Source organism: Nomascus leucogenys, chromosome 17, assembly GCF_006542625.1.
Source record: "Nomascus leucogenys isolate Asia chromosome 17, Asia_NLE_v1, whole genome shotgun sequence".
Classification (NCBI taxonomy): Eukaryota; Metazoa; Chordata; class Mammalia; order Primates; family Hylobatidae; genus Nomascus; species Nomascus leucogenys.
Window position 1 is genome coordinate 94,714,076 of NC_044397.1, and position 22,064 is coordinate 94,736,139.

Sequence of the window (22,064 nt, forward strand, 5' to 3'; positions counted from 1 at the left end):
CCGACGACAGCCCAGCGCGGGGCGGGGTTAGGTGGAGGGGGCCTGAGTCGGATTCGGCGCAGGCGCATTCCGCGCGGGTTCTCTCGCACGCGTAAGGGGTGCGAGCGCCGGCGGCCATGGACGACGAGGAGGAGACGTACCGGCTCTGGAAAATCCGCAAGACCATCATGCAGGTGAGCCGCGCGTGGTGTTGGGGGTGGGGGCGCGGGCGGCGGGTGCAGGGGCCCGAGGTGGGGTCGAGCTCGGCGTCTCCTTGTACTCCCGTCGGAGCAGTAGGGACGAAGGGCCGGGCCGATACGGGAGGCCCCGAGGCCGCCGGGGATACCAGGCGCTGGACCCGACCTGAGCCGGCAGCGGGGAAGGGAGGGGGTTTCGAGACGTCTGGGTGCGGGGCTTAGGGGTGGGTGGGCGGCTCGGGCTGGTGCGGCGCGCATGACGGCGAGAGGAGGAGGAAGCTGCCAATGGGGACGGGGGGACGCCCCCGGACTCTGCCCCTCACTGTGATTCAGCGTCGCCGTTTGTCCTTGCGTCCTGAACCCCAGGGAGTCTCAGCATCCGAGGCTGGCAGAGTTGGTGGTTGGGAAGCAGCGGGCGAGCTGGGGCTTTCGATGGGGACGTGGAGCTCGGAACCCGTGCCTTGGGGTCTGGGGCAGATGGAGGCTGCTGAGCCGAGTCCGGTTTGGAAGCCGGGAGGGCCTGCGGTTCAGGGTCCTGCCTCAGCCATTGGGGCCGTTTGAGAGCTTTTGCTTTGTCTTGCTTCCCACCCCTTGCCCTTGTCCTCAGCGAAGCCCCCCGCAGCCTGATTCTCCTTCCTCCGGGCTTCAAACATTGTCAGCCTGAAGTCACATCTGTTTCGGTCCCTGTCTTTTTTTTTTTTTTTTTTTTTTTGAGACAGAGTCTCGCTGTCGCCCAGGCTGGAGTGCAATGGCGCGATCTCAGCTCACTACAAGCTCCGCCTCCCGGGTTCACGCCATTCTCCTGCCTCAGCCTCCCGAGTAGCTGGGACTACAGGCGCCCGCCAACACGCCCGGCTAATTTTTTGTATTTTTAGTAGAGACGGGGTTTCACCGTGTTAGCCAGGATGGTCTCGATCTCCTGACCTCGTGATCCGCCCGCCTCGGCCTCCCAAAGTGTTGGGATTACAGGCGTGAGCCACCGCGCCCGGCCTGGTCTTTGTCTTTTTTAAGAGATAGGGTTTCACTCTGTCGCCCAGGTTGCAGTGCAGTGGTGCAATCATAGCTCACTGCATTCTTTATCTGGCCTCAAGCAATCCTCCAGCCTCGGCCTTCCTAAGCACTGGGTTCACGGGCGTGAGCCTCTGCGCCCCGCCTTTGTCCCTGCCTTTAGGGTAGCTCTGCAAAGTGGTTTGGAGGACTTTGCTCCCTGCCAGGTTCCTGTGAGGCTGGATGGACAGACGGTCTTGGTCAAGGCTGGACATCTCTGCGAGCCTCTCAGGATCACACTGGTCCCATCCTGTGGTATGGGGCTGTGGGGGCCGGGGTGGCTGTCATGGGATACACAGTGAGTGTTCAGCCTGTTTGCTGTTCACCTCTGTCCTCTGCAGCAGCCGCAGGTCTGACTTCCGGGTCACGAGCTCTGGCCGCATTCCTTTCTCTGCCCTGGGGTCAGCTGGTTCTTTCTCTCTGCAGCTGTGCCACGACCGTGGCTACCTGGTGACCCAGGACGAGCTTGACCAGACCCTGGAGGAGTTCAAAGCCCAATTTGGGGACAAGCCGAGTGAGGGGCGGCCGCGGCGCACGGACCTCACCGTGCTGGTGGCCCACAACGATGACCCCACCGACCAGATGTTTGTGTTCTTTCCAGGTGAGCAGCGGGTCCCGGGGAAGTTTCGGTGGAGCCACCCGAGCGCCTGCTGAGGAGCCGGCCACTAGCACCCACCCCCACTCGCTTGGTGCCCAGCATTTGTCTGTGGCCAGCCTGGGAGGAAAACTCCCCTCCCCTTCCTTACTGTGGGCGATGCCATTGACCTCTGACCCCTCTCATGCGCAGCCTCTTTCTAGTTTCCCTCTCAGTCCCCTTCTCTCTTCCCGCCAACCAGGAGAGTCACAAGGGCCTCCCCACTCACCCCCAGCCCCGCATGACCTTTGCCCTACCTGTGTCCCTTGGCTCCCCCATCATGGCCGTTGGGTGCACTTCCAGCTTCTTGGCCTGGCCCAGGAGGCCCCGTCTGGGTCAGCGCAGCCTCCTTGTAAGCTGCGGCCCCTGCCCGCCCCAGCCCATTCCTCCGCACCCCATGCCCCCTCTCCCCTGTCAGCGTCTGCTACTCGTCCCTCGAGCTTGTGCTCGGGCCTCTTTTCCCAGGACCCCTGGGACCCTCGGTTTCAGCACCTGCTTTGCGGAAGTCTCCCCACCTGTCTGCCTCCCCAGTATGGCTGTAAAGCCCTCAGCGGTTGGGGGATTGCAAGCGCCTTAGGGGCACAGCCCTGCGCCCAAAATTAATCAGTGGGGTGACGGAGCATGTCTGCCAAGTGGACCTGGTGACGCTGCTGGTTTTTTTTTTTTTTTTTTTTTTTTTTTTTTTTTGAAATAAGAGTCTCATTCTGTCGCCCAGGCTGGAGTGCAGTGGTGGCATCTCGGCTTGCTGCAGCCTCCACCTCCCGAGTTTAAGCGATTCTCCTGCCTCAGCTTGAGTAGCTGAGATTACAGGCACCCACCACCACACCTGGCCATTTTGTCTTTGTATTTTAGTAGAGATGAGGTTTCACCATGTTGGCCAGGCTGCTTTCAAACTCCTGACTTCAGGTGATCCGCCCGCCTCGGCCTCCCAAAGCACTGGGATTACAGGTGTGAGCCACCAAGCCCGGCCTGTATTGTTAATAGAGACCGGGTTTCACCACGTTGGCCAGGCTGGTTTAGAGCTCCTGACTTCAAGTGATCTACCTGCCGCAGCCTCCCAAAGTGCTAGGATTACAGGTGTGAGCCACCGCACCCTGCCTCAGGTGATGCTTCTTAAAGAGAGCGTCCTGGGGCGTGAGGTGTGCTTGTTGGAGAGGTTGGTGCTGAGTCACCCGCCTCCCCAGAACTGCCCAGGGTGGGAGCCTCTCAGAGTCGAAGGTCTCTGCCTCTCCCTGGTCTCTGGGTGACTGAGGGGTGTCAGCCCCCTGTCCCTGTCTCCGGGTGAATAAGAGGTTTCAGCCCTCTCTTCCCCTGTCCTGGGATCCTGCAACTCAGGCCTCGTTTTGCAAACGCGGAAGCCGAGGCCCGAGCGGGAGAAGCACCTGTGTGGAATGGGGCTGGAACCCGGGTGCTCTGGGGTCTGGGTGGGCGAGGGCCAGGAGGGCCCAGGGTGGTGCAGGCCAGCACACTCTCTGTCTGCAGAGGAGCCCAAGGTGGGCATCAAGACCATCAAGGTGTACTGCCAGCGCATGCAGGAGGAGAACATCACGCGGGCCCTCATCGTGGTGCAGCAGGGCATGACACCCTCCGCCAAGCAGGTGGGCACCCCCGCCCCGCCCCACCAGCCTCTCTCCCTCCCCAGCCTCCTCCCCCGAGCAGGTGGGCACCCCTGCCCCGGCCCACCCCGCCAGCCTCTCTCCCTCCCCAGCCTCCTTCTGCCAGCAGTACCCACAGGCGGCCCATGTGCCTTGGGCTTTGGGCCAGGCCAGCTAGGGTGCCCTGGAGGATGTGGCCGGGATGTCCGGCAAGCCCCGACTGCCTCCCTCCCACTGCGTCCGTGGGCCTCACCCCAGGCAGCCGCGGTCCTCCCCCATCCATGGGCCTCACCCCAGGCAGCCGCCGTTCTCATCCGTCCATGGGCCCCGCTGCTGACCCCAGCCCCACCCCAGGCAGCCGCCATCTTCCCCCAGCTCTCAGGAGGGGCGTCAGGGCGGAGGGCACTGTGCTTCTTGCCAGCTCCTGTGGGCTCCAGCCCTCGGCCTGGTGCAGATTCCAGGAGCCGGAGGTACTTTGTCCTGAGCTGATGTCCAGGGGAACTTGCCGAGGAGGCCCGGCACGGGGTCCTCCAGGGGCCTATCCGTGTTCCCCGTCTGTCTGTTGGACACTCCTGAGCCAGGCTGCCATGCCGTGACGGGCAGTCAGCAGAGCGGTTTAGTCCCCAGCCCACCAGCTGCGGGGTTCACGCAGCCACACAAAGCAGCACCCCTGTATGGGGAAGAGGTCGCCCTGCCAGCTCTGAGGGCCGCCCCTGGAGGCGTGTGACGGATGGAAACACATCCGAGTTTCCACGGCCTCATCACTGCTCGTGACAGGAGGCCCTCGATGAGCAGAGAGGCTGGGGAGGGGCGGGCTGTTCAAGGCTCCTGGGCTGGCGGTGGGGTTTTCTGATTTTTGACATGGGTGTGGTGTTGGAGCACGTGAGTAAGCCCCAGGTAGCCTGAGGCAGGAAATGGAGTTCGGGTCGTCTGGGCCTCTCCAGGCCGTGCCTGAGAGCCACTCTCTTCCAGTCCCTGGTCGACATGGCCCCCAAGTACATCCTGGAGCAGTTTCTGCAGCAGGAGCTGCTCATCAACATCACGGAGCACGAGGTGGGCGCCCGCCGCGAGTCCCGCCTGCGTGGGGCCGGCAGAGATGCAGGGTTTGCGGGTGGCCAGAAAGATGTGGGATCTGGGGCGCAGGGCGGGCGTTCCCATTAGTGCATGGAGGACTGGGTTCTCAAAGGGTGGCCCTGGGCCTGCAGCAGCCGAACCCGGGAGCTTCCTAGAAATGCACATCCCGGCCGGGTGCGGCGGCTCCACCTGTAATTCCAGCACTGTGGGAGGCTGAGGCGGGCGGATCACGAGGTCAGGAGATCGAGACCAGCCTGGCTAACGCGGTGAAACCCCCCTCTCTACTGAAAATACAAAAAATTAGCCGGGCGTGGTGGCGGGCGCCTGTAGTCCCAGCTACTCGGGGAGCTGAGATCGCATCACTGCACTCCAGCCTGGGAGACAGAGCAAGACTCCGTCTCAAAAAAAAAAAAAAAAGAAACTCAGATCCCCAGGCCCACCCCAGCCTGTAGAATCGGGACTGCTGGGAGTGTGGAGGGACCCTAGTGCTGGGACAGGAGGAGTGCCAGCAGGAGGTGGCTGTGCCCGGCCCATCTGCCTCACAAGCTCCAGGAGCTGTGACTCCGTCCCCCGCCTGTGGAGCCGGGTGTGGTGGGTGGGCTCCCTGAGTGCTGGGGATCGGGGTGGGATTCAGGGCTCTTGTCCGTCTGGAGGCGCAGGGGCTGTGGTGGCATCTGGGAGCCACGTGGCGTCTGACCAGCCCTTGGTGATGCCTGGTGACTTCCTCTCTCGGCAGCTAGTCCCTGAGCACGTCGTCATGACCAAGGAGGAGGTGACAGAGCTGCTGGCCCGATAGTATCCTTTCCAGCCCCACGGGCCCCGCCCCTCCCTGTCCCTCGAGACTTCCGCGTCTGTCTGTCTGTCTCTCTGTCTTCTGTCTGTCTGTCTCTCTCTCTCTCTCTCTCTCTCCTCTCCTCTCCCTCTCCCTCCTCCCCCCCCCGCCCCCCGGCCCTATCTGGCATTTTCCTGACCCTGCTTCACAGTAAGCTCCGAGAGAACCAGCTGCCCAGGATCCAGGCGGGGGACCCTGTGGCGCGCTACTTTGGGATAAAGCGTGGGCAGGTGAGCCCTGCGAGGAGAAGGGGCCCTGGGGCTGCTCTGAGCTGACCGCTCGGAGAAGCGGGCTTCTGTCCCTCCCCGACAGCCCCTCCCCCTTGACCCAGTGCCTGGAGGGGACCTCGAGACCACACCCCCAATCTCCCCCTCTTAAAGCCAGGGCCACTGGGCCTACAGAAGAGCGTGACCCAGGTTCCCAGGGAGCCCGGGGTCAGCATCTCAGACCCCTGCCGCCCATCCCCAGCCCGTGTGCTGCCCGCCTGCTGTCTGGTGACTGCAGTGAGGCCCCTCAAGCATTCGCAGCCCCTGCTCTCTGCCCCTGCAGGTGGTGAAGATCATCCGGCCCAGTGAGACGGCGGGCAGGTACATCACCTACCGGCTGGTGCAGTAGCTGCCACCTGACAGGTGAGACGGCTGAGGGACAGGCACCGAGGTGGGGTCAGAGGCAGGGATGTCATCCCCTCCGTCGGTGTGCAGGGCTGTTCTTGCCTCGTCCAGCAGCAAGCCCCTCCTAGCACCAGCCCAGCTGGGCCACCAGGCGCTCCCAGGACACCCCCAGACCCCACCCGACCGCAGGCTGCAGCTCCTGGGATTCTGCGCCTGGAAGGGAGTCCTGGTGTGCGGGGCATGTGTCTCTCCCGCCGCTGCCCCACCTTAGAAGCGGGAGATGTTCCCCTGCATGGTAGGTGCGCGGCAGGGCTTTCCAGAAGAGGGTTTAGAAACCTGCCCAGAGACCCCAGAGCTTCAGGCCAGCCCTTCCCTGAGTGGGCACCTTGGGAGGGACTAGCCGGAGTCTCAGGAGCGGGACAGCCTCTGCCCAGGGCGAGAGCCTCCCAGCTTCCCCTGGACTCTGGTCAGGGCGAGGTGCTGTCCTGGCAGGCCGCCCCACTTCACACTCAGCCCAGTGGTGGGGCTCGGCCTGGTCTGACGCTGGCACAGTTCCTTTGAGGTTAGAGCTACTGCCCACGCCTCTGTGACTGCTGGGCACAAGTGAGCCACCCAGCCTCTGCACTGTGGCGTGGACCTCCTCCTGCCAGGCCTCCCGCACCCCCTCACGCTCAGTGGGCATTGGGCTGTCCCGGGCACACTGGATCTGCCCCTCTCGTGTGACCACCCTCCCCCTCTTTCCCAGCCCCTAGAGGCGGACACACAGGCAGTGACCCCCATCCCTGCAGGACGAACGCCCCTGCCCTGCCAGAATCCGGCCCCCCAGCTCTCCTGGCTGCTGCTCCTCTGGACTCCCCAAGGCAGGTGGCCTCCACCCAAGTTCTCCTGTCCTGGGGTGAGGCTTCCTGTGGCCCAGCTCGCCCCATTCACCTGTGGATTTGTGCGAGATGCAGCCTCAGAAGGGACAAGGCCCCCAGAGTGGGGGCAGCTGGTGCCGGGTCCTCACCCAGACCACGCTGGGTCCCCTGTGTTGGCGGTTTGGGGTCTGGGTCTCCCACCAGCCACTGCTTCCTTCTGGGCTGTCAGCCTTCCACCCCTCGTCTTCCCTCCCTCGGGGGCCCTGATGCGTGGTGGTCCCCGCCCAGCCTTGGCTCCTTACTCACAGCCGTGCACGCGCTCAAGCCACCAGGGTGCAGGATTCCAGCCCTGGACTTCAGTTGTTGTAGGAGGTTGGGTGTTTTCAAACGTTAAAGATGTTTTGAGCAAATAAATTTGCTTGATAGAGAAACCAGGCTGACTAACAAGGTTTCCAGCAGGTGGCCTTACCTCAGCCCCAGCACACGAGGTCAGCTTGGCAGGTGCGCCCTCCTCGCGCTGGCTTTCTCTGGCTTCAGGGGTCAGTGCCTCCCCAGGCCCTCGCCCTGCCCTCCCACTTCTTGCTCCTGGATCAGGTGTGAGCATGTCTGTCTCTCTTCCCTTCCGGTGCGTGAGGGTGTGGCGTTCTCTGTCTTGTGCAGCTGTGGTTTGTGGCCAGTTCCTCGTATAGACGTTTGGGATCTGGCTCTACTTCCCCCTTGGCTTACTGTCTGATTTCAGAAGGCCTCGCCTGCCGCATGTGTTTATTTCACAACAGCTTTATTAAGATGTAATTCATCTTTGTGCGATCGGTGGTCTATCATCATGCGTCCACTGCTCTGTGGAGCAGGGTCCCCAGATCCCTGGGCCACGGACGGCGTGTGTGACGGGGACAGTGCTTCCCCTTCTCTCCAAATGGATTTTTTTCAAGATTGTCTTGGCCAAAGCAAGCCAGACACGAAGGGACAAATACTGATGTCACTCCTAGGAGGTTGCTAGAGTCAGAGACCGGAAGTAGGATGGGGGCTCCAGGGGCTGGGGACACTGTGTGTCATGTGCACAGTCTTTTTTTTTTTTTGAGAGGGAGTCTTGCTGTGTCCCCCAGGCTGGAGTGCAGTGGCACGATCTCGGCTCACTGCAAGCTCCGCCTCCCGGGTTCACGCCATTCTCCTGCCTCAGCCTCTCCGAGTAGCTGGGACTACAGGCGCCCACCACTGCGCCTGGCTAATTTTTTGTATTTTTAGTAGAGACGGGGTTTCACCGTGGTCTCGATCTGCTGACCTCGTGGTCCACCGGCCTTGGCCTCCCAAAGTGCTGGGATTACAGGCGTGAGCCACTGCGCCCGGCCATGTGCAGTCTTATTTTGGGAAGATGAGAAAATTCTGGAGGTGGCCGGGCGTGGTGGCTCACGCCTGTAATCCCAGCACTTTGGGAGGCTGAGGTGGGCAGATCACCTGAGGTCAGGTGTTCAAGACCAGCCTGGCAAAACCCTGTCTCTACTAAAAATACAAAAATTACCTGGGCGTGGTGGCACATGCCTGTAATCCTAGCTACTTGGGAGCTGAGGCAGGAAAATCATCTGAACCCAGGAGGTGGAGGTTGCAGTGAGGCTTAAGTGGGGAGGATTGCTTGAGCTCAGGAGTTAAAAGACCAGCCTGGGCAACACAGAGAAACCCCCACCTCTACAAAAAACTTAGATTACCTGGGCACAGTGGCTCACACCTGGAATCCCAACACTTTGGGAGGCTGAGGCGGGAGGATCATTTGAGCCCAGGAGGCCAAGGCTGCAGTGAGCTACGATTGTGCTACTGTACTCCAGCCTGGGCCACAGGGTCACACCCTGTCTCAAAAAAAAAAAATGCAGTTCCACAGGCGCATGTGCCACGTTTCCAGTGCTTGGTGGCCATGTGGGGCTGGCGTTCGGAACCTTAGAGCTGGAGAACACGTCCGTCATCTGGAACGTTTTCCTGGACTGCAGGTGGACATGACGTGGTCATTCGATGCCCGTCTGCACAGCCTGTGGTGAAGACCACCTGGGCTCCCACCTCGTGGGGCCCCATGGAGCAGGCTTCCCTTCCTCACACATCCCTCCCCTGGGAGGAGGCCCAGGGCCACGCTACGGGGCTTTCTCTGTCCCCTTCTTCCAAGCTTGCAGCTGCCACAGAAAACAGACCCGATTAAAAACTTTATTTCAGCAAAATAAACATGCCTGTGAAAGAACTACACGGTGGCTTCCGAGAGACCCCACTGTGCACCTAAGCCCCGGTGGCCACACCTGCTGTTCTGGAAAAGGCAGTCCAGGGCCAGTGTTCAGGCCCTGCTGTACTGCACCCTGGAAACTGCACCCAACCCCAGCCTCCACCCCCAACCACGCCTCCCAGAATGGTTTCTGGAGTCCCCGCAACAGACCTGTGAGGAGAGGGCGGGGCAGGGCCTGCTGTCCCTGTGATGATCAGGGGGATGCACCGGGCAGGGACAGCTTCCTCCATCCACACAGCCTTGTGGGCACCGACAAGGCCACTGCGACTTCACAAGACAGTGTCCCCAGCTCAGCTGAGCTCACACTCCTGTGCCCCAAGGCTTTCGTGCTCCTGGAAGCCTCTGGGAGGAGGCGCATGCTGTTGGGACATCAAAGTCCAGGTGCTCTCGGCAGCGACCCCAGGACGGCGCAGCTAAGCTATGCCGTGGTTCAGGAGACACGCTGGAGGGACAGGAGCAGGCAAGAGAGAAGCCACCTATGGTCCCAGCCCCACCCCAGCTCACACGAATTCCGGCTGCCTCTCCCTGCAGGAGCCCAGCGTGATCCGCCCGCCACGGAGCCTCACGGGGGGCAGTGGGGTCTGCAGCACGTTGTTGGACTGGTTGGTGTTGAATCCTGAGAGCTGCTGGGCCGGGCCGTCCTCGTCCTCATCCCCGTCCTCCTGGGCCGTGGTCTCCAGCTGCTCCTCACTGCCGCTGTGGCTGCCAGAAGCCTCCTCTAGGCTGGCCTCACTCTGCTGCTGCTCCAGGAAGCTGAGGTGGCGCAGGGCACTGGCCTCTGATGAGGACAGCAGCTCGGAGGCCTCCTCTAGGTCCGAGTCTGAATCGTTGGACACAACTCGGGATTCTGAGAAAGGGAGACAGAGATGGAGGAGACACAGATGGGGGACAGAGAGAGACAGGAGATGGAAGAGAGACAGATGGAAGGGAGATAAGAGAGACAAGGGGAGTGACAAACAGATGGGGGAGAGGAGGAGGGGGGGAAAGGAGGAGGGAGGAGGGGGGAGGGGGGGAGGAGGAGGGGGGAGAGAGAAGGGGAGAAACAGGGAAGGAGAAAGGAGAGGGGTGTTGATAGGGTCTGGCTCTGTGTCCCCACCCAAACCTCATTTTGTAGCTCCCATAATTCCCACATGTTGTGGGAGGGACCTGGTGGAGAATGGTTGAATCATGGGGTCTTTCCTGGGCTGTTCTTGTGACAGTGAACGTGTTGTGGGAGGGACCTAGTGGGAGACAGTTGAATCGTGGAGGTGGGTCTTTCCTGGGCTATTCTCGTGATAGTAAATGGGTTTCACAAGATCTGATGGTCTAAAAACTGGAGTTTCCCAACACAAGCTCTCCCTTTGCCTGCCGCCATCCATGCAAGACATGACTTGCTCCTCCTCGCTTTCTGCCATGATTGTGAGGCCTCCCCAGCTACAAGGAACTCTAACTCCATTAAACCTCTTTTGCAAATTGCCCAGTCTCAGGTTTTTCTTTTTGAGAGAGTCTCACTCTGTTGCCCGGGCTGCAGTGCAATGGCACCATCTTGGCTCACTGCAACCTCTGCCTCCCTGGTTCAAGCGATTCTCCTGCCTCAGCCTCCTGAGTAGCTGGGATTACAGGTGCCCTCCACCACAGCTGGCTAATTTTTGTATTTTTAGTAGAGACGGGATTTCACCATGTTGGTCAGGTTGGTCTTGAACTCCTGACCTCAAGTGATCCACCTTGTCCTCCCAAAGTGCTGGGATTACAGGCGTGAGCCACCGTGCCCAGCCTCAGGTATTTATTTATCAGCACTGTGAAAACAGACTAACACAGGTGTCCTGAAACTAGATGCAGCACTCAGGGCCAGCTGCCTCTGACAGGTGGCGCTGGACCCAGCTGGGTCAAACCCCGAGCCCCACGCCCTTCTCTAGAAAAAGGCGCTCCTGCAGGAAAGGCACTTAGCCAGGCCCAGTGCCTGGTGCACCTGGAGCCTTACACGGGGACGGCATCAGCCCCATGTTCATGTCACCGGTTTCTGAGAGTGGGGTAGGCACCTCAAAAGGCACTGCCTTGCCTGTTTTTGCAGCTGGTTAAAGGAAAATGAATGAGTAGCTCATAGGTGTGGTCTCCATGGCAGACGAAATCCACAGAATGTGCCGCGCCGTGGACCCTGCCATGTGTGCACAACTAGGTCATGGCACCTGCGCCCATGGGTGGCACACCCCAGCCTCCCTTGGGGCCATTCGGGCAGCCACACACTCACCTCTGCACCCGTCCTCCGCTGCCTCCTGCAGGGGGTAGACCACCCCCTCGCCCGCCTCCAGGTACGGCACCTGGACGACTACCTCGGCTCGCTGGTTGGATGACTCGTCCTGCAGGGGCAGAACGGAAGTCAGGGAGGGGCCAGGGCTCCATTTTCCACGTTACAAATTAACAAACCCACCCACACAGCCCGTAACAGCTACTGACACCCACTGCTGTCCAGGCTGTGACCACACTGGCCATTCCCACGAGGTACACAGGACGGGCATTTCTGAAAGTCCACTCCTCTCGCCACCGACGGCTGCTCCTGTCCCCAACCCATCTGGAGTTTCTCCCGAAAGCTCCTTCAAGAGGAGCACAGGATGGAAAGGCCGTGCCCAGCACAGACACCGTCGGAGCTGCGGGCCCCACTGTCCTGAGGCAACACCCCAGGCGGTCTGTCCTCAGCCAAGAGCAAACCCGGGAAACTGTAGCCCCTAAACACCCAGGGAAGATGGATTGAAAAAAAGACGAGACACCGGGTGCAGTGGCTCACACCTGTAATCCCAGCACTTCAGGAGGCCAAGGGGGGTGTGGATCACTTGAGGTCAGCAGTTCGAAACCAGCCTGGCCAACAAAGTGATACCCCATCTCTTGAAAATACAAAAATTAGCCGGGTGTGGTGGCCGACGCCTGTAGTCCCAGCTACACGGGAGACTGAAGCAGGAGAATCACTTGAACCTGGGAAGCGGAGGTTGTGGTGGGCTGAGATTGCCCCACTGCACTCCGGCCTGGGCAACAGGAGCGAAACTACAACTCCCAGAAAAGAAAATCTGAAGCGGGCAATTGACCTCGCAGCGGAGTGCAGTGGCAGCTCGGGCGGGCTGTGGACACCCGGGCCAGCGTGGAGCTTGTGGCTGCAGGCAGCACCGGGATGGGAAACGGGGAAGGAAGCTGGGGCTGAAGGGTGAGGCCCAAGGCCAGCCCCAAGGGAGAGTGGAGGGGCGGCCGCAGAGCCTTTGCACCTCTGCCAGTTCAATGCAGACCTCGCTGTGTTCTTTGCGTAAAAAACACAAAAAGACAGAGGCCTCCCGAACAGCCCTGTCCAAACCAAATTATCTCCCTGTGGTTCCTTGGGCTTCATCCCACAATGACTGTCCCCAGCAGCGCCCCCTGCTCCCCAAGCCCCGAGTGGACAGCCCTGGTCAGGCCCACACCCTCACCTGGCCCCCGGGGGTCTCCTCCGGCTCCTCCTCGAAGACCAGGCCGTAGTGGACGATGAGAGTCTCGATGACGCGGGCCTGGTGAGGGTAATCCACCAGGGAGGAGAGGGACACGGTGGCCTCGGTGGGCCGTGGCCGAAGCAGCGTGGGCCCGAACACGATGCCCAGGTTCCCGGGGGTCATCTTGTTGTCCTGCTCCACCTCCACGATCCTGCGGGGTGGGCAGGGGCCAGGTGCTGAGCGGCTCCCGGGACCCCGCGCCCTCCACCCCATATGCGGGGACTCACCTGCGTAGGTGCCGCAGCAGGTACTGCAGCGAGGCCCGGTTCTCAGGCGGCAGGTCCCGCAGGAGCTCCCGCAGCCGACCTGCCATGGCCACCGCCACTGCCTCGCTCTCCGAGCCGTCCTGCCGGCCCCGGGACGCCGCCTTGGCCTCGGCCTCTGCCTTCAGGCTGTCCTTGGCCAGCCCTACGAGCTCGTGGTAGAGGCGGAAGGAGATGAGCGGCTCGGGCAGCTGTGCAGAGTCAAGGGTCAGCAGCTGTTGGTGGGCCGGGCCCAGCCGCCACGTGCCTGCCACGCCCCCAGCCTCAGCCCCCCCCCCACCAAGCACTGGCCACGCCCCACCGGGCTCAGGATCCACCCAGAGCAGCCTCAGTCCCCTTTCCCAGCCCAGCATGAGCCCTGCCCCCCCTACCCGGGCCACGCCCCCAACCCCACTCCCTTTCTCGCTCTGGCCACGCCCATCCCGCCCTGTAGGTACCCCAACGAGCTCCGGCTGTACTCAGCATAGTCAGACCCCTTCCCCACCACCTGCGAAGTGCTGGTCCCACCCCATCCCAGCCCAGCTCCGCCCTTCCCCAGACATGACCACGCCCCTAGCCCCAGTACGGCCCTTCCCCGGGGATGACCACGCCCCTGGCCCCAGCCCCGCCTATGCCAAGGCCTGGTCACACTCACCCTGCCTCAGCCTCGCCCCACCAAGCCCAGGCCCCACCCCCAGCCCTGCACTTGTCTAACCTCAGCCCCGCCCCTAGCCTCATACGGGTCCCTGCCAAGCACTGAACACGTCCATCCTGCTCTGACCACGCCCCACCGAGCCCCGGCCCCGCCCCCGCCCCCGCCCCAGCACAGCGTCAGGTGTGCTTCTGCCGCGGCCACACCCCTGCCACGTGCTGACCAAGCCCCACCCCGCCCCTCCTGTCCCTATCCGTGCCTCCCCACAGAACGGCCCCGCCCCGCTCCTACCGTGACCACGCCCCCAGCCTCAGCCCTGCCCTGCCAGGCACTGTCCCGCCCACCCTGTCCTCCCCAGGCCCCGCTTGCGCCATTCCTCCTCCAGCTCCCGGACCCCCAGCCCACCTCCTCCTGCCTGGCCACGCCCCTTCCAGGCTCGGCCTGGCCACGCCCCTTCCAGGCTCGGCCTGGCCACCGCCGGTGGGTCTAACCTGACGCAGGTAGAGCTTGAGGACGTTGCTGATGTCGTGGGGCGACGCCTGCGACAGCTCGACCAGCTCCTTGCCGTTCTCGAAGGCCTGGCACAGCTTCTCCACGCGTGTCTTTACCCCATTGACCCGGTAGATGCCCTGCGGGAGCCCGGGGGTGGGGAGGCCCATCAGCCTCGGCCCACGCCCGCCTCCTCGCTGGGAGCCGCCTCCTCCCCCGCCTCACCTTGGTGCGCAGCGCCCGCCGCTCGATCTCGCAGACGCACTTCTTGACGATGAAGGGCACGCCGTCGGGGGCGCTGCGGGCCGCGTAGCTGAAGTCCTGGCCGAACAGCTGCAGGCGGCCCTGCAGCTTCTTGTGCCCGCACTGTATGGCCAGCGTCTCCAGACATTTCTTGTGGCAGGCCAGGCAGCACTGGGGGCGGCCAGAGTGAGTGAGCCCAGCCCCGGGGCGCCTAGCTCAGCGCAGCCCACAGCAGCTCCACCCCACCTCCCCGGGGCCGCCCACAACCCCCACACGGCAGCTTCTGCAAACACAAGCTGGACAGTGGCTCGTGGCTTCCACCCCAGGGGTGATCCCGCCTGCCACTCCGGCCTCCTCTCCTTCCCGCCCTTTGGTTTTCTGGCCACAGCCGCAGGGCTCTTCACCCTCCAGGTCTACCCCCTGCCTCGCTGCCTCAGAGAGCCAACCCTGCCCCCCAAAACTAAAAGAGCCCACCCCACCCTCTCCGTTTGCTTCCTTCCAAAGGCGCCCGACTGCGCCCTGCTCTGGGCCGGACCTTCCTGAGGGCACACAGGCTGGCGGTGCCGGGCACCCCAAAGGCTCCCGAAGGCTCCCAGCTGTCCGTCGGGGCATCCCACTCACCTCTTCACACTCAGCACCCTGGAAGTAGACATAGCTGTTGCACTCGCGGCATTTGGCGGGCGTGCGGAGCTTCCGGAGCCGGTGAGTACGGGCCGCCTTGGACAGCCCCTCGTGGCGGAACGGTCCACTGGGCACGGCCACCGGCAGCTCAGGGGTCATGCCGTTGAGGTCAGCTGCGGGCAGCACAGGCAGCCGGTGTCACCAAGGCAGGTTAGGGCCAGGCCCATAGACTGTGTCCAAATCCCCCTCTCCAGCCCCGTCAGGGGACCCTCACCCTGCTCAAAGGCTGAAGCCCCGGCTCCACCCTCTGGGTCCACCAGCTCCTCCGTGGACGACATGGTACCACTGGATGACGTCCGCTCGAACTTCTTAAAGTCTCCTGGGCGGGAATCAGGGCCGTTGAGACTCCCCGAGCCAGGAGGGCCCCCTCCATCACCCCGGTGCGTGATGAAACCCTGAGGCCCAGGAGAGGCGGCAGCTCCATACCCCAGCCCGCCAGAGAGCCCCCCTCACCTGCGCCAGGGCCGGGGTCCAGCCCACAGTCCGAGGTCGAGAGCGGCCATGACTTGTGAACCTGGTGTCCTCGCCCGGCTGGAGAAAGAGGCGTCTCTGGTGAAGGGCCAGGGTGGGCCGCAGGGAGCCAGCGTCCACCCCTGGGCCCCGGCCGGACACTCACCCCTGTGCTCCTTGGCAGGTGCGCCCTCAATGCACCCGCCTTCTTCTGGGGGGCTCCCAGCAGCCTCGGGCCCCGCCACATCACTCACGTTGAAGCTGCTCTTCCGGGCACGCATGACGGGGGACCTAGTGAAAGAAACCAGGAAAAGGAGGGGTGGTGATGGGGGGCAAGACAGCTTCATCTTCATGACCCCGACAGAGGGAAGCCCGGCTCCCAGGCAGGGCCTTGTGCGCTGGGGAGAGGGCGGCTGGGTGGCGGTACCAGGCGTTGGCGGAGACGTGGGGCTCAAAGTCGTAGTGCACGTCAGGCTCCTGGTCCCGCTGCAGCTGGCGCACGTGGGAGGCGTACTGCTGGCCCGGGTCATACAGCTTGCTGCTCTCACACAGCATCTGGAAGTGCACGGGCAGCGGCGCCGTCTGCATATGCATCATCTGGTAGTAGGAGATCGTGGCCTGCGGGCGGCACCGGAGAGCGGAGGGGTCAGGAGGAGGCCGCCCTGTCCACCATCCCCGCCCGGGCGGCCGGAGCACCCCACGCACCGACTTGATGGTCTGGTCGCTCTGCCGGATGACCTCCTGGATCTGCCGCAGCGCCGTCACCTTGGTATCCTCCAGCTCCTGCTTCTGCGTCTTCGCGTCGGCCACGCAGGTGCGGTAGGTGGCCATAGCTTCCTCCGCCTGCGGTGGGGGCGGGGCACACAGAGGGAGGCCTCAGCCTGGGGTGCAGGACTCAGACAGAAACCTCAGGGAGGCCGGGCTCACGCCTGTCATCCCAGCGCCTCGGGAGGCCACAGTGGGAGACTTGGTTGAGGCCAGGAGTTCGAGACCAGCCTGAGCAACATGGGGAGACACCCCCCCATCTTTTTTTTTTTTTTTTTTTTTTTTTGAGACGGAGTCTCGCTCTGTAGCCCAGGCTGGAGTGCAGTGGTATGATCTTGGCTCACTGCAACTTCCACTTACTGGGTTCAAGCAATTCTCCTGCCTCAGCCTCCCAAGTAACTGGGATTACAGGTGCCCCCCCGCCCACCACACCCGGCTAATTTTTTTTTTTTTTTTTTTTTTTTTTTTTTTTTGAGATGGAGTCTCGCTCTTTCACCCAGGCTGGAGTGCAGTGGCACGATCTCGGCTCACTGCAAGCTCCGCCTCCCGGGTTCACGCCATTCTCCTGCCTCAGCCTCTCCGAGAAGCTGGGACTACAGGCGCCCGCCACCACGCCCGGCTAATTTTTTGTATTTTTAGTAGAGACGGGGTTTCACCGTGGTCTCGATCTCCTGACCTCGTGATCCACCCGCCTCGGCCTCCCAAAGTGCTGGGATTACAAGCGTGAGCCACCGCGCCCGGCCAACCCGGCTAATTTTTTGTAATTTTAGTAGCGATGGGGTTTCACCATGTTGGCCAGGCTGGTCTGGAACTCCTGACCTCATATGATCTGCCTGTCTCAGCCTCCCAAAGGGCTGGGATTACAGGTGTGAGCCACCGCACCCAGCCTGAGACCCCATCTTTGTAAAGAATTTTTTTTTTTTTTTTTTTTTTTTTTGAGACGGAGTCTCCCTCTGTCGCCCAGGCTGGAGTGCAGTGGCGTGATCTCGGCTCACTGCAAGCTCCACCTCCCGGGTTCATGCCATTCTCCTGCTTCAGCCTCCCAAGTAGCTGGGACTACAGGCGCCCCCCACTACACCCAGCTAATTTTTTGTATTTTTAGTAGAGACGGGGTTTCACCGTGTTAGCCAGGATGGTCTTGATCTCCTGACCTTGTGATCCGCCCGCCTCGGCCTCCCAAAGTGCTGGGATTACAGGCATGAGCCACCATGCCCAGCCAAGAATTTTTTTTTAATTAGCTGGGTGTGGCAGCACATGACTGTGGTCCCGGCTACTCTAGAGGCTGAGGCGAGAGGATTGCTTGAGCCTGGGAGGTGGAGGCTGCAATGAGCCATGATCATGCCACTACACTCCAGCCTGGGTGACAGAACAAGACACTGTCTCAAAAATAATAATAATTTAAAAATCGGTGCCGGGTGTGGTGGCTCACGCCTGTAATCCCAGCACTTTGGGAGGCCGAAGTGGGTGGATCAAGAGGTCAGGAGTTTGAGACCAACCTGGCCAAGATGGTGAAACTCTGTGTCTACTAAAAATACAAAAAAATTAGCTGGGCCTGGTGGCAGGCGCCTGTAATCTCAGCTACTTGGGTGGCTGAGGCAGAGAACTGTGTGAACCTGGGAGGCGGAGGTTGCAGTGAGATCTCACCACTGCACTCCAGCCTGGGTAACAGAATGAGACTCTGTCTCAAAAAAAAAAAACCGGCCGGGTGCGGTGGCTCACGCCTGTAATCCCAGCACTTTGGGAGGCGGAGGTGAGCGGATCACGAGGTCAGGAGATTGAGACCATCCTGGCTAACATGGTGAAACCCCATCTCTACTAAAAATAGAAAAAATTAGCCGGGCGTGGTGGCGGGCGCCTGTAGTCCCAGCTACTCAGGAGGCTGAGGCAGGAGAATGGCGTGAACCTGGGAGATGGAGCTTGCAGTGAGCTGAGATCGCGCCACTGCACTCCCGTCTGGGTGACACAGCAAGACTCCGTCTCAAAAACAAACAAAAAACCAAAAAAACAAAAAAAAACGCCTGGAGGTGGTAAATGTCACATCAAGCATTGGACCTCCTCCTCCAGGGACCACCAGCCCTGCCTCCACCTGCCCTCACCTTGTTCTTGGCCTCGTCCTCCAGCCGCCGCCGCTTGTCCAGGGTCTTGGTGGCCGTGCTGCCCGCTCCCGGCGCGGTGCCAGCCTGCTCCTCCTCCGCCTTGGCCACGAGGAAGCGAGCCTTGTCGTGGTCCTCGCAGCGCTGCATGTAACCCTGCTTGGCCTTGCGCAGGTTGGACTCCGCCTCTTGCTGTGGGTGTGGGAGTCAGGAGGCCAGTTCCAACCCCATCCTCGGATGGGACTCAGTCTCCCCAGCTCCTCCTTTCCTCCCCACCCCCATCTCTCTCACCAAGACCCCATGGCCCAGCTGGGCATGCAGAGGACCCTGCACAACAATCGGCAACGGAAGAACAGGAGTGGTTGGGTGCAGTGGCTCTGTAATCCCAGCACTTTGGGAGGCCGAGGCAGGCGGATCATTTGAGGTCAGGAGTTTGAGACCAGCCTGGCCAACATAGTGAAACCCCATATCTACCCAAGATTTAAAAAATTAGCCGGGCATTGTGGTGCACGCCTGTAATCCCAGCTACTCGGGAGGCTGAGGCACAAGAATAGCGAATAGCTTGAACCCAGGAGGCGAAGGTTGCAGTGAGCCGAGATCGCACCACTGCACTCCAGCCTGGGCAACAGAGATTCCAGCTCAAAAGAAAGAAAAGAACGGGAGGCGGCACCCGTAACAGGACCCTCGGAGAAATGGGTGTCCTGTGTGCCCACTCTGCAGCCCGGGAAGCTGAGGCGCAGCTAAGCTCTGAACAGAAGCTCAAACAGCAGCCTCTGCAGACACCCACACCAACCCCCACGGGAGCAGGCCAGCGTCTCCAGGCTCTGTTGCTTTCACTTCCCTCCTCACAGACGAGAACAGAGAAGCCGCCCAGGCAGGAAGCCAGGCGCCCACAGGTTGGCAGGAAGAGCAGTTAGTCAAGAACCTGTGGGCTGGGGGCCACACCTCACGACCTGCACCCTCAGATTCACACGCAAACAGACGGACTCATCCAGTTACCAGGAGACCGCCAGGCGCCATGGGTCACACCTGTAATCCCAGTGCTTTGGGAGGCCGAGGCAGGAGGATCACTTGAGGCCAGGAGTTAGAGACCAGCCTGGTCAACATAGTGAGACCCCATCTCTACAAAAAAAATTTAAAAATTTAGCCAGACGTGGTGGCGCACACCTGTGGTCCTAGCTACTCGAGACCAGCCTGGCCAACATGATGAAACCCCATCTCTACCAAAAATATCAAAATTAGCCGAGCACGGTGGCTTACGCCTATAATTCCAGCACTTTGGAAGGACTAGGTGGGCAGATTACCTGAGGTCGGGAAATCGAGACCAGCCTGGCCAAGGTGGTGAAACCCCATCTCTACTAAAAATACAAAAATTAGCCAGGCGTGGTGGCTGGCGCCTGTAATCCCAGCTACTTGGGAGGCTGAGGCAGAAGAATCGCTTGAGCCCAGGAGATGGAGGTTGCAGTGAGCTGAGATCGAGCCACTGCACTCCAGCCTGGGTGACAGAGTGAGACTCTATCTCAAAAACAAAAAAAAAAGAGTAGTACTAACAATCACAGGTTTCTACCTGGCAAAATAGGCCATGGGTAAAAATCAAAAGTCAAACAGTAAATTGTGGGAGGGGAATGAGAGGAGTCTAAAACTCACAAGATTAAGGCCTAAGTTTTGTAATATGTAAACAGCTCTGGCAAATCAATAATAAGCCAGTGTCCAGTGCAAAGTAAGAAAGGATAAGAACTGAGGGTTCACAGAAGAGGAAAAGCAGGGCTGTGGCCCGGGAGGGTCGCTCATACACGCATGCCCCTTGACCCAGCAGTTCTATTTTGGGCACTGATCCCAGATAAACCCTCAGGCATCCTTGAGACAGGGGCACAAGCTTGTCATAGCAATGGTGTTCGTAACAGCAACAGCTCAGCCACTCCCAAAACGTCCCTGAAATAACCTACTCAATCTCCCCAGCTGAGCCCTGCAGAGCCAAAAAAAGGGGTTCAGGCTGCTTCATGCTGACTGATATGGGGTAAGCCTCTCTATACGGAGGTGAGGATAAAAATCAGGAGCAGAACAGGGCATGAGGTGAGCTGTCCTCGCGTGTACAAAAGAGGGCTGATATGTGTTTGCCGGTATGTGCTGGAAGGAGCTAGGAGGGTGCGTTTCATCACAGACCCTCTTAACACAGCTAAAAAGCAAACAAAAACTGGGCAACAGTGAGTATACCAAAAACACAAAAAAATGAACTGGGTGTGATGGCCGGTGCCTGTAGACGCAGGAACTCAGGAGGCTGAGGTGGGATGATCATTGCAGCCCAAGAAGTCAAGTCTGCAGTGAGGTATGATTGCGCCACTGCAGTCCAGCCTGGGTGACAGAGCGAGACCCTATCTCAAAACAAACAAAAAGGCGCCAGCGTCTTTGAAATAACCCAAAAGCGAAGTGGGAAGAGAATACAGGCAGGAGGCCGGGTGTAGTGGCTCACGTCTGTCATCCCAGCACTTTGGGAAGCTGACGCCGGTGGATCAACTGACGTCAGGAGTTCGAGACCAGCCTGACCACTATGGTGAAACCCCGTCTCTACTAAAAATACAAAAATTAGCCAGGTGTAGTGGCGTGCTTCTGTAATCCCAGCTACTCGAGAGGCTGAGACAGGAGAATTGTTTGAACCAGGGAGATGGAGGTTGCAGTGAAAGCCGAGATGGTGCCATGGCCCTCCAGCCTGCAGCCTGGGCAACAGAGCGAGACTCCGTATCAGAAAAAAAAAAAAAAAAAAAAAGAATACATGCAGGAACATGGCGCTTTCCCAGTTCTGAGAGACCATCGGTCTCCCTCAACCCGGAGGCCTGCTGCTTACAACCGAGAGAGGCACGGCTTCTCCCCATTTCTGCAGGGACAGCAGTGAGCACCGGGCTCCTGGGTCCTTCCAGGCAGAGCTGGGGGCGATGGGGCTGGAGCATCTCCGACCCGGTTTGGGGCTCAACCTGCGAGGCCGCACATGCGCAAGAGGCCGGGGCGTGTGCGGAGCTCGCCGCAGGGTCCCCGCTATGGGGCTGGGGCTATGGCTGGGACTGCGCCGCGCTGAGGCCCGCTGCCCGCCCCCGTCTGCCTCACCAGCTTCCTCTGGGCGCGGTGCCAGGCCTCCTTGATCTCCTTCCTGCGCTTCTCGTGCTCAAGCCGCCGCAGGGTCAGGGGCTGGGGCGAGACGGGCCGTGAGTGGGTACCCTGGCGACACCCCCGCCCAGCCCGCCCTCCCAGGCACCACGCACCTGCATGAAGGTCTGGGTCTGCAAGGTGCCCACCGCCTGCACCATGCCGTGGCCGAACTCCAGGTCCTGCTCCAGGGCCAGCGAGTAGATGGACAGCAGCGGCATGTGGGGCTGTGGGTGGGGCACCGGGTTACTGGGTGGGGAGGGATGGAGGCAGGGCAGCCCCAGCACCCCCAGCCACCAGCTCCCTGGTCCCTGCAGCCACCCCCGTTAATGTAGAGGGGAAGCCCCTGCTCTTGGTCCCTGGGCCCTTGAAATGGGGCTGAGACTCACACCCGGGCCCAGGGACGCCCGCCCCATGCCCGCGGGGCCCCCACCTCCTGCATGACGCTCTGTCTGCAGTTGTGAGCGATCTTCTGCAGGCCCTTGGCAAACTCCATCTCTGCGGGCCGGAGAGGGGTGTGAGATGCTGGGACGAGGCCTTCCCAGCTCACCCAGAACCCCCTCCTGGGACCCCAGCTCTCACCCAGCGTCGTCCGCTTCTCCAGGTAGCTGATGAGGTCCTTCATGTACTTGGCCATGTTCTTGGCATACAGGAGTGCGGCATCCACGCCCCCCTCACAGCGCTGCAGCAGCACGTCCACCTCCTCGGCGGGCAGGCAGCCTGCAGGGAAAGGGGGGCCT

At 61.0% G+C, this 22,064-nt stretch overlaps 2 protein-coding genes across 5 annotated transcripts in view; one reads left to right on the top strand and one right to left on the bottom strand.

Moving 5' to 3' along the window:
• POLR2E (RNA polymerase II subunit E) lies at positions 1 to 9,697 on the top strand. Of its 3 annotated transcripts, none has more exons than XM_030795766.1 (8): positions 1 to 173; positions 1,650 to 1,824; positions 3,340 to 3,455; positions 4,425 to 4,505; positions 5,263 to 5,321; positions 5,510 to 5,588; positions 5,908 to 5,987; positions 9,615 to 9,697. In XM_030795766.1, exons 1-7 carry the CDS (start codon positions 117 to 119, stop codon positions 5,971 to 5,973), a joined length of 633 nt encoding a protein of 210 aa, XP_030651626.1. In that variant the 5' UTR covers positions 1 to 116; the 3' UTR covers positions 5,974 to 5,987; positions 9,615 to 9,697. The 3 variants fall into 3 exon arrangements, with proteins under 3 accessions (XP_030651626.1, XP_030651627.1, XP_004093285.2); XM_030795767.1 differs by lacking the exon at positions 9,615 to 9,697 and adding an exon at positions 8,689 to 9,044; XM_004093237.3 differs by lacking the exon at positions 9,615 to 9,697 and adding an exon at positions 6,715 to 7,270.
• ARHGAP45 (Rho GTPase activating protein 45) overlaps positions 8,997 to 22,064 on the bottom strand; it is a 20,527-nt gene continuing 7,459 nt past the window's right edge. For both annotated transcript variants that reach the window (XM_030795765.1, XM_030795764.1), the window contains 17 exons: positions 21,907 to 22,044; positions 21,758 to 21,822; positions 21,441 to 21,551; positions 21,286 to 21,366; positions 18,190 to 18,378; positions 16,034 to 16,171; positions 15,756 to 15,946; positions 15,495 to 15,619; positions 15,332 to 15,409; positions 15,093 to 15,197; positions 14,819 to 14,991; positions 14,180 to 14,368; positions 13,957 to 14,094; positions 12,799 to 13,025; positions 12,512 to 12,722; positions 11,311 to 11,419; positions 8,997 to 9,930 (listed from right to left, as the gene is read on the bottom strand). In XM_030795765.1, the coding sequence (XP_030651625.1) occupies positions 9,584 to 9,930; positions 11,311 to 11,419; positions 12,512 to 12,722; positions 12,799 to 13,025; positions 13,957 to 14,094; positions 14,180 to 14,368; positions 14,819 to 14,991; positions 15,093 to 15,197; positions 15,332 to 15,409; positions 15,495 to 15,619; positions 15,756 to 15,946; positions 16,034 to 16,171; positions 18,190 to 18,378; positions 21,286 to 21,366; positions 21,441 to 21,551; positions 21,758 to 21,822; positions 21,907 to 22,044 (2,615 nt within the window). In that variant the 3' untranslated portion in view covers positions 8,997 to 9,583. The remainder of the gene's footprint in view (positions 9,931 to 11,310; positions 11,420 to 12,511; positions 12,723 to 12,798; positions 13,026 to 13,956; positions 14,095 to 14,179; positions 14,369 to 14,818; positions 14,992 to 15,092; positions 15,198 to 15,331; positions 15,410 to 15,494; positions 15,620 to 15,755; positions 15,947 to 16,033; positions 16,172 to 18,189; positions 18,379 to 21,285; positions 21,367 to 21,440; positions 21,552 to 21,757; positions 21,823 to 21,906; positions 22,045 to 22,064) is intronic.